This window comes from Callospermophilus lateralis, chromosome 1, assembly GCF_048772815.1.
Source record: "Callospermophilus lateralis isolate mCalLat2 chromosome 1, mCalLat2.hap1, whole genome shotgun sequence".
NCBI classification, from domain to species: Eukaryota; Metazoa; Chordata; class Mammalia; order Rodentia; family Sciuridae; genus Callospermophilus; species Callospermophilus lateralis.
The window spans coordinates 16,248,991-16,262,964 of NC_135305.1; the positions used below are offsets into that span (position 1 = coordinate 16,248,991).

Genomic DNA, 13,974 nt, shown 5'->3' on the forward strand with positions numbered 1-13,974 from the left:
TGTCCGGAACCAAAGCAGGGTTTTCCTGGCGTGGAGTGGAAGACCGGTTGAGGAGGGGGTCATAGAGAGGAGTTACGGCTGTCACCAAGGTCCAGGCGGTAGAGTTTGAGAGCGGTGAGGATCACGCAGAGGCTCAGGAACAATGACAAGTGATGGGATGTCATCAGGCTCTCCAGCTTGAGTGCATCCTTGTTTCGGCTGGCTCAATCCCCGTTCATTTGCTCTATCATGTATACTAAATTTTGGGGCTTTTGACCCCCCCTTTCCGTGCTTATCAGCTACCACCAGATTTCTCAGTGACATCATTTACCCTGAGGTCAGAATCATCTGGTCTCCACCCTGATCTTCACAGCCTGCCAGGACTTCCCTCTGTTTATCAGGGTGAGGGGAAGTAACTTGTTTGAGTCCATACTGGGAGGGCTGTGGGTGTGCCTGTGAGACTGCAGGTTAAACTGGAGTTTTTAAAATGGAGTTGCTTAGGCTCAAGCCTAAGGCCATCCTAACAGTGTGTGTGTGTGTGAGAGAGAGAGAGAGAGAGAGAGAGAGGAGGTAGGGGGAGGGAGGGAGAGAGAGAGAAAGATAGAGATGGGGTGGGGTGGCGGGGGCAGGCAGAATAGAACACACTGACCTCTAAGGACCCTTTCAACTCCAGTGTCCAAGGTAGACTTGCTGATGAGGATTAAAGAAGAGAATTGGAATCCTAGAGAGCATCAGCTTTTTTTTCTTTTTAGTCTAAACTGATGTGACTTTTGTTATCTCACATTATCTCCTTGGAATTCATGAAAACCCACAGATGCAAATAAGGATAACTTACATGACATGTAGTGTCCGGAAGGCAAATCTGGGGAAAAGATTTGAAATGGTATCACTCTTGGCCCATCACTGATTCCGATTTACCTTACAAATGCAAATTCCCCACCCCACAGATCAGCCTGGTGACCCACCTGCCTCCCTCAACCTCCTCCCAGGACTTGTCCAGGGAAGTTGCCCTCAGAAATTTGGGAGGGGAAAGCTTTGTGTGCTCCTCTTGATCCATTGGCCTTTTACGTGGTCTCCATTCAGAGAAAGGTGGGAAGTTGTCATCTCTGCAAATCGGAGATGCTGGAGGCTCTGTGTGTCTTCCAGAAAATGTAGCTGTTGCGACAACATATGAAGTGTGAGAAAATTATTTTAATGTTAAAAATAATTTAAAAATTATTAAAAACTCCTGGATGTCTGGTATGAGCACTCTGCTGTCTATCTGAAATATCCACTGTGTGTACCTTACAGACCACAACGCCAAAGGTTCCTCTCAGTTTGGTGTTTGACTTGCTGTCATCCAGCCCCATAACCTGGTTCTGCTGTTTGCTCTGTGCCATGAAGACTTTCAGAACTGAAGGCCCACCTGCCCTTTGGTTTATTCCTGGTAAAAATATGTGGCAGTCTGGGCTGGGGTTGTGGCTCAGTGGTAGAGCGCTTGCCTAGCATGTGTGAGGCACTGGGTTCGGTTCTCAGCATCACATACAAATACATAAAATAAAGGTCCATCAACAACTTAAAAAAATATTTAATATATATATATATATATATGGCAATTTCACTCATGATTTCAGACGAGCCAGTCACAGAGTTGTCTTTTTGAATATATTTTCTTCTTTCATTTCTTCCTGACAAACCTGACACAACCCTGGCATATCTGAAGGCGAAAATATACCTAAATCCAGGAGCTTAGTAATAGGAACACATTTTATTTTTTAATTCAACTAAAATGCATACACTCAAGAATTTTCTTAGGGCTGGGGATGTGGCTCAAGCGGTAGTGCACTCGCCTGGCATGCACAGCTCTGGGTTTGTTCGATCCTCAGCACCACATACAAATAAAGATGTTGTGTCTGCCGAAAACTAAAGAAAAATAAATATTAAAAAATTCTCTCTCTTTAAAAAAAAAAAAGAATTTTCTTATAGCCATCTTTCTAAAAATTCACATTAAAAGAAAAAAAATTGCTAACTTTGATACAAATGAAAAGCAATGCTATCTCAGATTTAAAGTAAAATGGAATTTAATAAATCAGTATCCAACAACGCTATGCATTGTTGTTCTTGGCTGAGGCGTGGACTTGACGGGGATGATTGTCTTGAAAGGGGGAGACTGAAAGAAATAATGAAAAGTCAATTTCAGTTTCTTGGACAACTAAATGAAGTCATCTGTGTGTTCTTTTGAAAAGCAGGTAATCCCATAGGGCTTAGTTTAAATAATGGCTTCTCCTGGGACCAGCGATACTGCATGTGGGATTATTTCCCAGGGAAGTTTGATCACAGGCACATGCAGGAAGGGCGCTTGTGAGGATTCTCATCCTGGGGTGATGTGGAAATGGGGCTTGGAGACAGTGTAGGCGTCTGTCTTGCAGGGGTGGGGAGTGGACCATCTGGACGGCAGCCAGAAGTACAGGTCACCAAGTGCATGTCAGCCACAGTAGGCCTCCAAGGCAGTGTTATGAAAGTTAAGATGCGGCGTGAGATCTGATTTAGGTAAGTGGAAACACCCGAACTTACAGTACATTTTTACAGGATCACATACAGGGACCCCCATGATTGCCTTAGCGGTGGCAGCAGGAGAATGAGGGGGATGGGGATAAGAGGGAATCCAGGACAATAAAGGGGCCTCGCAGAGATCAGTGTGACCAAGTGACATGAACTGAGGTTCAATGATCTATGACCTCTGCACAGGCATCTAGGGGCAAATGCCAGCTATGCAAAAAATAAACCTTCATGGGAGGAAGGGCTAGCCTGACATGGGTGGTGTGCCATATGTTTTCCCCAAATAAAGGAGTATGGTTCTCCTAAAGAGTCAAGAACCACTCATGGTTACCCTAATCGCTGACGTAATAAGTGATCTCAAGAATGGAATTGACAAACTAATTTAGGCATTAAAATTTGATGCCAGTAAGCTATACAAGTTATCCTACTATTTGTAGTCTTTTGTTGAGGATTTTTAATTCAAAGATATTTAACTTGATGCCTGAAACTCCACCCTTCCCCAGAGTGTTAAGACTCTCCTGGGGGCTGGGGATGTGGCTCAAGCGGTAGCACGCTCGCCTGGCATGCGTTTGGCTCTGGTTCGATCCTCAGCACCACATACAAACAAAGATGTTGTGTCCACCGAGAACTAAAACATAAATATTAAAACAAATTCTCTCTCTCTCTCTCTCTCTCTCTCTTAAAAAAAAAAAAAAAAAGACTCTCCTGGGTGCTTTTAAATCCCATTTTAAAAGCAGATTTCACATTTTAGAGCAGTTTTAGGTTCATAGTAAATTTGCATGGAAACTCCAGATGATTCCTACATGCACCCTGCCCCCACCACCCATGACAGTACCTGAGTAGTACATTTGTTACAGTTGATAAACCAGTGTTTATACATAATCATTACCCCAAGCCCAGAGTTTATACTAGGGTTCATTGTACAGCCTGTGAGTTTGGACAAATTTACAATAATATGTATTCACCATTATAATATCATACAGAACAGTTTCACTGCTAAACAGTCTCTGTGCTCTGCTGTCTACCATTTTCTCCTCCAATCCCTGGAAACCACTGATCCTTTTATTGTCTCTACAGTTTTGCGTTTTTCAGAATGAGGCATAGTTGGAATCACAGATATGTAGTTTTTTTAGACTGGCTTCTAATACTTAGTAATCTGCAAATAAGTTTCCTCCATGTGTCTTCATGGCTCCACAGCTTTTAAATCAGTTTTCAAATGAGCATTTTGATCCAAGCATCTCCAAAGTCCGATTTATTCTTGGTCTTTCACATATTGCTTCCTAACAATACAAAATTTGGGATAGAAGCCACTTGTTTAACCAGTGAAAACAGAAATGTTTGCTTATTTTTATGCAGCAATTTTGGATCTTTTTCCTTCTTGATAGAAATGAGCATGTGGTAAATGAAATATGAGGACTGCACTATGGACCATGATTGCTTTAGTGAAAGAAATGGGCTTTGTGCACTCCGAAATCGCCCAACTCCACATTTGCATCTGTGGGACTGTATCGCCTCCTTCACCAGTGGCTCTTTATCAGTCTGGCCATGATTGTTTACTGTTTGTCATCATCATTTTTTTTTTAAGTAGTTTGTGTAGCAAGCGTGCCTTGCACAGGGAAGCCTGCAATTAGAACCAAGTGTTAGATGCAGAGTTTGAGCTTCTCTTGGTTCATGGCAAATCTGCATCTGGAAAAGGTACGTGTCAGCCACAGGAACAGCAAGAACAAGGGAAGGGATGGAAGAGGGCCTGGCATGTTTACAGACTGGAATATTTCAGAATTGGGTTTGCCTAAAGGATACGCAGGAGGAAAAGCTAGAGAAACGTGAGGATCTGGGGTCGTCTTAGAGGCTGGATTCTGCCGTCAGCCTGGGGAGCCAGAAGGACTTTCAATGGGGGCACCTTGATCACTGACTATGCGGGAGAAGAGTCACCCTGGAAGAAGTGAGGGGGTGGGCTAGAGGTAGAGTAGAGGCTGTCCCCAGTGGGAGAGTGGAGGCTCCAACCCTGGCCTGGCAAAGACCCCTGGAATCACACTGCATGGACATATATGCGGATTTCAGGGTTCAGAGAAAGAGAGGGTGAGTGCACAGCTTCTTCAAAATCAGGTAGATTATTTCTTTACATTTTCAAATATGCTCACATATACATTTGTGGAATGAGGCCTGGCATACACAAAATGTTGTGCCCTCCCCAAATTCATGTTAAATCTTAACACCCAATGTGATGGTATTTCAAGAGGGGCCTTTGTGGGTGACTAGGTCATGGGGTCAGCCTCATCAGTGGGATCAATGTCCTTGTGAGAGAGTCCTCAGAGGGTCCCTGTGTCCCTCCCACCATGTGAGAAGATGGCTGAGCCTAGGAAGAGGACCCTGACCAGGACCCAGCCCAGCCTCACCCCGAGCTCAGTCTTCCAGGCTCTGGAACAGTGAGAAATCAGTTTCTGCTATTTTTAAGTCCCTCCATCTATGAAAAGTTTTTATAACAGTCCAAACAAGACAAATCTAAGCTGTCCTATGAATCATCTATGATTGAGCTTGCCTGGTATCTAACATTTAACTTTTAATAGAAAATTATGTATGGTTTATTTATCCATGGGCATCATACATATGAAAAGAAATGGATTAAAAATGGTGATTTTTAAAAGTCAGGTAATTGTGCTCCACCTTAATGTCTAAGATTGTCTTTCTACACGGGACATTTTGATACAGATCCGCCCTATGCTGTGTAGGCTGTATCATAGTTTGGAGTGTGAGTGGAGGGTAAAGTTGACTATTGAAGACAAAATTCAAAATGAAAAGTCCATCTACCATGGGGTGGGGCTTGCTGCTTTACACCTGGACCCTTTCAGATCCACCATGGTCTTCCTTCTCTCGGTCTCCAAGAAGGGAGCAGTTTACATTCACTCTGTCCTTCCTCTTGTGCAAATAATCTCATGCCTTTAATCTCAGTGACTCAGGAGCCTGAGGCAGGAGGATCGCAAGTTCAAGGCCAGCCTCAGCAATTTAGTTGGGTTCAATCCCCAGCACCAAAAAATAAAAATAGGATATGGAAATGTTAACTACCTTGATTTGATCAGTACACAATGTATACTTGTGCTGAAATGTCACCCTGTACCCCATAAATGCCTGCATTTTAATGTGATATGGCAGGGACTACACCCACTTCACTTCAATATAGTCTAGGAATCAGCATGTTGTTCCAGACTGGAGAGGATCTAACATCCACTGCTGCTCCACCCCTCTGTTTGTTCAAGCAGCTGTGACATCTCAGGTCTGATAGAGAAGAGCCAGTCTGCTCAGGTTGAAGGGACAATGGGCCTCCCGCCCACCTCCTCCACACTGTGGCTCAAATGGCTCCATAAGCTTTTGCAACCACACCTGAAAATACTGCATTGGTCCAATTCTTACATTTTCTGTTTAGAAAACTGATGCCCAGCGAGGAACAACGACATGTGTGTTCACACAGGTCAGACATAAATCTTAATTTCCCTTCTTTGAAAGCTAGTACTCTTACCACTACGTCACACTGTATTATCTTGTATTTTTAAAATTTATTTTTAGTTGTAGATGGACACAATATCTTTATTCATTTATTTTTACGTGGTGTCGAGGATCAAACCCAGTGCCCCATGCATGCGAGGCAGGCGCTCTTCCACTGAGCTACAGCCCCAGCCCCTGTATTTTAAATGTTTGCAGATGGTAAATGTGACTGTGCTCTTGAATGAACCTTTTCCTCTCTTGGAAAATAAACCACTACACATTGTGAAATTTTTCCTTGAATAACTGAAAAAGTGGACTGTGCACACGTGTGTGCTCACAGCAGAGCACAGACTCCATGGACACATTCAACCACACGATTGTGGGACACTCAGGGACAGTAAGCCCATCCCATTGTACTGATGGAACATTGGGGTCAGGAATTATGGGCCTTTTGCGGAGTGCAGGACGAGCCAGGCGGTCCCTTCAGATTCTGTTCTCAGGGAAGTTTACTTAGGTTTTCTGAGAGAGGGACTGAGCAGCTTTAAGTTATTTGCTTCCTCTAAAAAAGTCTCTTCCCCTCAGAGGCTCGTTTTCCTATGTTCTGAAATAATGTTTATCCCTTCTGAATATTTTCTCACAAACAATAGGAGTTGTTTCATAAAGAATCATTTGTCCTTTCTTCCTCCTGACGAAACTACCTTTCCCTCCCCTCCGTTCACCCTCCACTGGGAGAGTTCACCAGGACACGCAGTGTCCGCCCTTCACGGAAAGTGACGTGGCTGCATTTGCTGACAGAGTGCTGACCCTACCAGCTTCTTCAGAAATAAGTTATTTCAGCCACCTGGAGAGAAGTGGAGGTTCTGAGTGCAGAGACGTGACCATAGCTGTCCATGGCAAGGACTTGTCCGTCCGTCCATCCATCTGTCTGTTCATCCATCTGTCCATCCATCCATCCATCCGTCTGTCCATCCATCCATCCATCCATCCATCCATCCATCCATCCATCCACTGGATAAACACAAAGAGCTAACTCTACCCTAGGAGTGCAAGGATGTGTAAAACAATCGCGAAGAAGCCCATTTGTAGTGGCTGCCCCTAAGGCATTGCAAAGTGTCCAAGAGTCCCAGCTCCAGGGAGCCCAAGGCCACCCATGGGAATGGCAAGTAGCACGGGCAGGTCACAGGCAGTGGGACCAGAAGGAGACATTCCTGAATGTCCCAGGAGATGTCGTGAAGGCAGAACAAGGGAGCTGGTAGGGAGAAGGGTGGGACCAGACAGCCTCTGGGGACATAGGAAGGAAGACTGAGAGCTGGAGAGGGCCCGAGGTGGGGGTGACGGAGGAGGGGGCGTGTGGGGCAGGGTGCCTGTCACATCGTCTGCCCTTGACTGAAGGGAGAGAGAGGAGCCAACCGCCTGGTTTTCAAGTGTGTTCTCTAGAAGTCCAAGTCTTCAGTTTCTTGGGCACTCCCTTGGGTGTCCAGAAGAAAGCCCTGGCTAAGAGAGGAGCAAGCCCACAGGGACTCCCCCAGCAGAGTTCATGGGGTGCCAAGACCCTCTGGAGTGGGACTTGAGGGCTGGCTGGCCTTGGCTTGTTTGGACCCCTCTCTCTTTTTCCTTCCCTTTTCAAAGTAGTAAAGGGGGGTTGGGGACGTAGCTCAGTGGCAGTGTGTAAAGCCCTGGATTTGATCCCCAGCATCAAATTAATGGATGAATGAATGAATAAAAGCAGCTGAGGCTTCAAGGTGAAAGGCTTTAGAATAATGGTGGCTGCCCTCCTCCCGCCCTCTGCGACCCACACAGTGATGGCAGAGGCCATTCTCAGGGCTGGGACTCTCATCTCATGCTTGCGAGTCCTTGGGCTCCTCTGGAGTCAGCTTCATCAGTTTGTCCACGCAGAGCAGGATGAGGGTGAGAAACCAGAGGCTCCAGCCCACGGCAGCCGCGATCCAGCCGTACTCATCCACTCCAGCATGGCAGCACCGGGCTGCCTGGGGACAGAAGTCCACATCTGGGGGACGGGAGATGAGAATGGCAAGCTGTATCAGCCCAGCTCCACCAGCTCTTCCTCTAATCTCAGTAAGAACATGAGCAACGTGAGAGCTGACATTTAATAAGCACTGACTATGCCATGCACCATGCCAAGTCTTTACGATTTCCCTTTCATGTTTCTCACAAGATGACAGGCACTATTATTATTAATATTGTTATTCTGGTGCTGCAGGGCCTCCTCCAGCAGGCATGCACTCAACCACCATTCTAGACCCCCAGCCTTGTGGTAGGTACAATTACTATTTCCATTTTGTGTGAATCAATTGATATTGTAACTTGCCCAAGGTCTGAAGATGGCAGAAAGAGAACTCAAACCCAATATAGACTCCAAAGTCATATTCTTGTCACTTCATATGATTGCCCGTTACCTTCTTTATAAATGACCAGGAGTGAACTCATTTGGTCATTGAATGACAGCAGCGTAGAGGGACCAGGCTTAAAGGAAAACTTCCTACTAATTAGATGTGTAATGGTGTTTCTTTGTTACCGAGCTCCTGCCACTGGAAATACTCAAGTAGAGAATGAACAGAAATAGGTAAAGGGGACCAAACCAAGTGCCTGTCTTGTTCAGGTTAGCTGATTTTTGTAGACTTCCCCCTCCAAACTTCTTTCAAGCATTTGAACCCAGGGCATCTTTGACTGCCCACCAGGGACTGGGTCATTACAGCCACCTGCACCAAAGACCATAAGCCTGCATTGGGATCAAAGCCAGGACAGCTTTTAGACCTGTTCTGCAGATGGTACTAGGCAGAGCCACCCTGTGCCCAGGAAGCCTGGGAGGCACTTGGTCACCTAACACCAGCCAATGGAAAGCAGGAGGGCTCAAGTTTCTCTCGCAGCTCCAGGGCCAGCTCTGGGGTGAGGGCAGAAGCTTACTGGGGCACTGTTCCAGGGTCCCTGGACCTGGGTGGTGGGTGGTCAAGGTTGAGTTGTTGCTGCTGCTGCTGACTTCTGAAAGAAAAGACAGGACATCGTCTCAGGCAAAAGGAAACACTGTTCCCAGGCATAGGTTTTGGAATCGTGTCACTCGGTAGTACTGTGGAAGTGTGACAGAATTTCCTGTGCAGGTATACTGAAGCTTTATGAAGCTAATTCCCTGCTGTAGACTGAACTGTGTCCCTCCCAAATTCATATGTTCATGTCCTCATGCCCAACGTGACTGTACTCGAAGACAGGTCCTTTAAGGAAGTAATTAAGGTTAAAGGGGTCATATGGGTGGGTCCTGTGCCAGCGTGACTAGTGTCCTCATGAGAAGAGGAAGGGACTCCAGCTATGCATGTGCACGGAGGAAGGCTATGTGAGGTCACAGGGAGAAGGAGGTCATCTGCAACCACAAGAGGCCAAATTGCTGATACCTTGATCTTGGCCATCTAGCCTCCAGAACGATGAGAAAATGAATTCCTGTTGTTCAAGCCCCCCCCCCCCCCCCCCCCGTCTGGGCTTTTCATTTTGGCAGCCAGCCAGCCAGCGAGGAATCCACTCCCCTTTTCCTATCACTTTATCTTCATTTTTCATTGCCCTTCAGTGACCAAAGGCCTGCTATATAAATAGCTTGCCACACTCTATTTTTAGCTGTGCAAATAGATGTAGCTATAAAAGGGCCTTTCCAGTCTATATTGAAACAATCACGGAACAATCTAGAATGTCTTCTCACAACGACTTCAATTCCTTTCAAAATCTTGACAAGTCAACATTGAAATCTGACCTTGATTCATTATTCCTGATGATGGTGAAGTTGTTACACAGGCACGTGGTGAGGAACAAAAATTAAACAGTCGTGTAAGTCAGTCCAGGGTTTGGGATTTTGTGTCAATCAGTAGTGAGTATTGTGAAAGTGTTACAGAATTCCCAGTGTAGGTGTCTGTATGCGACAAAGCTAACTCCCTGTTGTCAACTGAATTGTGTCTCCTACAAACTCATTGGCAGATATGCAGTGCCTAAATTTGTTGTTCAACTTGTAAGCAAAGAATAATAAAAAAGAAAAAAAAAAAGGAGAAAGGAAAAGAGAAAAGAACTTAAGCAGGAATTCTAAAAGAGCCGCTTTTGTCTCAAGGAAGCTGGAAGTTTAACCCTTTCCCATCTGGACAGAAGAGAATACCCACTGGGTTTGGGGGATGGAGATGAATGTAAGCATGTTGAGAAGACAAGCCACTGCCATGTTCCTTCACAACTGAGAATGAAAGACAGGTGGCCCACATTGTCTGATACAGTGGCCCCTGGCCACTTGTGGTTATTTAAACTTATTAAAATTAGCAGAAGTTAAAAAGCCAGCTTCCCCTTCACATTAGCCATGTTTCAGATTTCAATCACCACATGTGGCTGGTGGCCGCCATATTGGAAGCACAATGCGGTAATGGAACATTCCCACCATCCAAGAAAGATCTATTATCACTAATGCTAATTTAGGTAGATCAAAACCCAGACATTGATTTTGGAGAACTTTCTGGAAATTATATTGCTATTCAATCTGCATTGTTGGGAATGTAAAAAATCACATCAAACCCAAACAAAAATGTTTGCAAACTCTCAACACTCGACTGACTGTGGGTCAGCATGTCCTTCAGGTGCCTGTTGTCATAGAGTAAGGAGGAAGGCTGTTTAGCCAAAGCCATGAAATTGCTGCCCAGACTGACTTTATGCCACCTAATCCCTAAGCAACTCCTGGGTCCTGCTTAAGGGACGGTAAATTACCTTGATGAAATCTGATTGTTACTGTAAATTATTTACAACTAAATGGCTCAGGGCTTGGTCTTTGTTTTGGAGACATTTATTCCTCAACATTGGAATTTTAACTCCCTTCGCCCTGACTTTCATCTCCCCTCTAAACCTAGAGTAGTGATATTCCTGCCTAGAGTAAGTGAGTGGGGGAAAATGTAGTTAACTGCCAGTATTAGGTTATGAATTACCACATAAAAAATGTTTTTTAGTTATAGATGGACACAATATCTTTATTTTGTTTATTTATTTTTATGTGGTGCTGAGGATCAAACCCAGGGCCTCACATGTATGAGGCAGGTGCTCCATCACTGAACCACAACCCCAGCCCATGAATTACCACTTTTATATATAAAAAATTATTTCACAACAGCAGTTTTATATGGTTCAAACAGAGTAGCTCAGGTAAAAATTCCTAAGTACCTGAATATCACCCTCCTCCCTTATGAGCGGAACAGCCAGGGGCTTGCCCCGTTTGGGAAGAAGAACAGCTCAGTGGAGTTACATTTTTTATTATTATTATTATTATTATTATTATTATTTTAGTACCAGGAATCAGCTCCAGGGGTGCTCTACCACTGAGCTCTATTTGTTTGAGGGAGATTTTTTTTTGGTACTAGGGATTGAACCCAGGGGCGCTTAACCCCTGAGCCAGATCCCTAGCCCTTTTTATGTTTTATTTGAAGATAGAGTCTCTTTAAGTTGTTTAGGGCCTCACTAAGTTGCTGAGGCTGACCTCAAACCTGTGATCCTCCTGCCTCTGCCTCGTGGTCATCAACTTTTTTTTTTTTTTTTTTAGCCGCAACGTGAGCAAGGAACTGTGAGGGTAAAGCAGAGAAAAATTAAATAGCCATGTTTGAGGAGGGTGGAAGTTGGGAAATAAGACAAACTTGTTAACCATACTTGCTAACAATCATTGTGTGTGCAATTACCTTTTCTTTTTTTCTACCAGGGATTGAACTCAGGAGCTCTCAACCACTGAGCTACATCTCCCCCTTTTTTAAAATTTTGAGACAGGGTCTCATTAAGTTGCTCAGCGCCTCTGTAAGTGGCTGAGTCTGGCTCTGAATTTAAGATCTTCCTGCCTCAGCTTCCCGAGCAGCTGGGATTACAGGCATGTTACCACCACGCCCGGCTTATTGTAAATTCTTTAAAAGCAGCCATCTCATTTGCTTCTCACAAACAACCCTGTAACTCAGCAGTTTCACTGTCATGTTCTAAACAGGAAACAGGCTCCGAGAAGAGAAGCAATTTGCTCAAGGTCACACAGCTAGTAAGTTGGGGAAACTAGGGTGGAAGGGAGACTTGGTGGGTCTGGGCAGCCACACTGAGCCCTCTGGCCGTGGCCACAAGAGATGCTAAGATGGGAGAGAGAGGTGCAGACTTGATGGGGCTTGGCTTTGGCACCGGGAGAGTCTCTGGGTGCAGGGCAGACAGGGAACTCAGACAAGATCAAAGCTGGCGACAGCAAAAGTTAAGTGAGGCCCCCCTTCCCCCAGGTGCAGGCCCCCTGGGAGAGTGAGAGGTGGGGCTTAGCCCAGCGCCACAGGTACCCTGGGGAGGCAGGAGACGGGTGGGCAGTGACTGGCAGTGACTGGCAGCTTCCAGGCTTTGGGAAAGTGGCAGAGGAAGTACAGTGGCCAGGAAGGACAGGGCTTCAGTAAGGAACGTGAGACCTGAATGTGAGGGAAGACTGCCAATCACAACAGCTGGGGAGCTGGGGGGAGCTGGGGGGAGCTGAGCAAGAGGAGCCACCAGGAAACCAGCAACCAAATTTATCACTGAAGACCAGTTTGGTCCCCTGATAGGTAAGATTCTGACAAATTCTGTGTGTGTGAGACAGAGAGAGGAAGAGTGCCCACAGAGGTGGCTACTCCTGTCCCAGCCCAGGAGTTAAGTATTTGATCTTGGTCTTAGGCAAACCCAAGACACCCCACCCCACACCCACCCTTAACCCCCTGCCTACTCCTTCTCCGTGAAAAAGTCCTTTTTCCTCTTTGCTTCCTGCAGGACCAACCCTGGCCAAGGAATTCTTGCCCTCCCCCTCCCCCTCCCCTCTGCCCTCCCCCTCCCTCCTGCTGCTCCCTCCCTCCCTCCCTCCCTCCTGCCCTCCCCCTTCCTCTGTGAGGCCAAGAATAAAGCTCACAGTTCTACCTGCCCAGCAAGCCGAGTGGAAGAAGGCAAAGCCCAGGCAGAGGAGCAGGGCGGCCCGCGGGGCAGAGGTGAGGTGCTGCGCCTTGCGGAGGGAGGCATCTCTGTGGGCCATGTCTGCAGAGTGCCGGGTGCTGCAGGAGCTGGCAAGCTTCTGCTCTGTGTTTGGGGGAAAAGGGACGGACGGGGTGGAGCCAAGGAAACCTGGCCTGTCACACCTGCTCTCACCTCTCTAGAAGGGAAACCAAACTATGTTGGCTGGGGGAGCAGAGGAGGGGCAGTGCATGTCCTTCTTCCTTGACATGAAATTTGTCCCCACTGAGAAAAAAGGGAGGACTGGAGGGGAGATGAGTGTATTTCTTGGAGGGGAGTTTGCTGCCTCTTCCGCTTGCAGGAGTAGCGGGGACTCCCTATCCCAGTCTTGTATTTACCGAGCACCTACTATGTGCACTGTGCTTTGCTCAGGTCTATGGATACTTGCCCTCAAAATGCTTAAATGACAGGCACACATCACTAAAATACAGGGCAGCATTTCAGGAATGAGTTGGTTAGAACAAAGTACTTTGAGTCTCAGCGTAAAGAGATTGCATCTGCGGATGGGATATTTCTTGAAGAAAATGACATCCGAATTGGGCCTTGAAGAATGGATAGAATTTTGAGAGGTGGCAAGGGGAGGAGGGCATTGGGGGTGGGAGTGACAGGTGAGCAAAGGCTCAAAGGTAGGATAGTGCTCAGGGGCTCAGGGGACCATGGCACAGGTAAGTGTAGGTGAGCTGAGGAGAGGGAACTGGGCGGATGGAGAGCAGGAGGCTGAGCTTCTATATGCAGGGCTGGGGGCTGCAGCGAAGTCAAGATTTTACACTGAGTAGTGACTTGGAGGGAGTTCTGCCTTCAGCCCCAAGCATGTACAGTGGTCTCCCCTTACGCATGGAGGATATGTCTCAAGACCCCCTGTGGACGCCTGAAACCCCGGGTGGCACTGAACTCCCTCTGTATAAGTTCAATCTATAAATTACAGTAATAATAAAAAAAACAGCAGTTATAACAAAATGCTGTACTGAG

General features: G+C 46.3%; 1 protein-coding gene across 1 annotated transcript; it reads right to left on the reverse strand.

The window, feature by feature from the left end:
* Window positions 1-7,835: 7,835 nt before the first annotated feature.
* Tmem213 (transmembrane protein 213) lies at window positions 7,836-13,027 on the reverse strand. The gene is made up of 3 exons (XM_076853192.2): window positions 12,916-13,027; window positions 8,923-8,994; window positions 7,836-8,005 (listed from the first exon to the last, which is right to left on the reverse strand). Exons 1-3 carry the CDS (start codon window positions 13,025-13,027, stop codon window positions 7,836-7,838), a joined length of 354 nt encoding a protein of 117 aa, XP_076709307.1.
* Window positions 13,028-13,974: the final 947 nt, after the last annotated feature.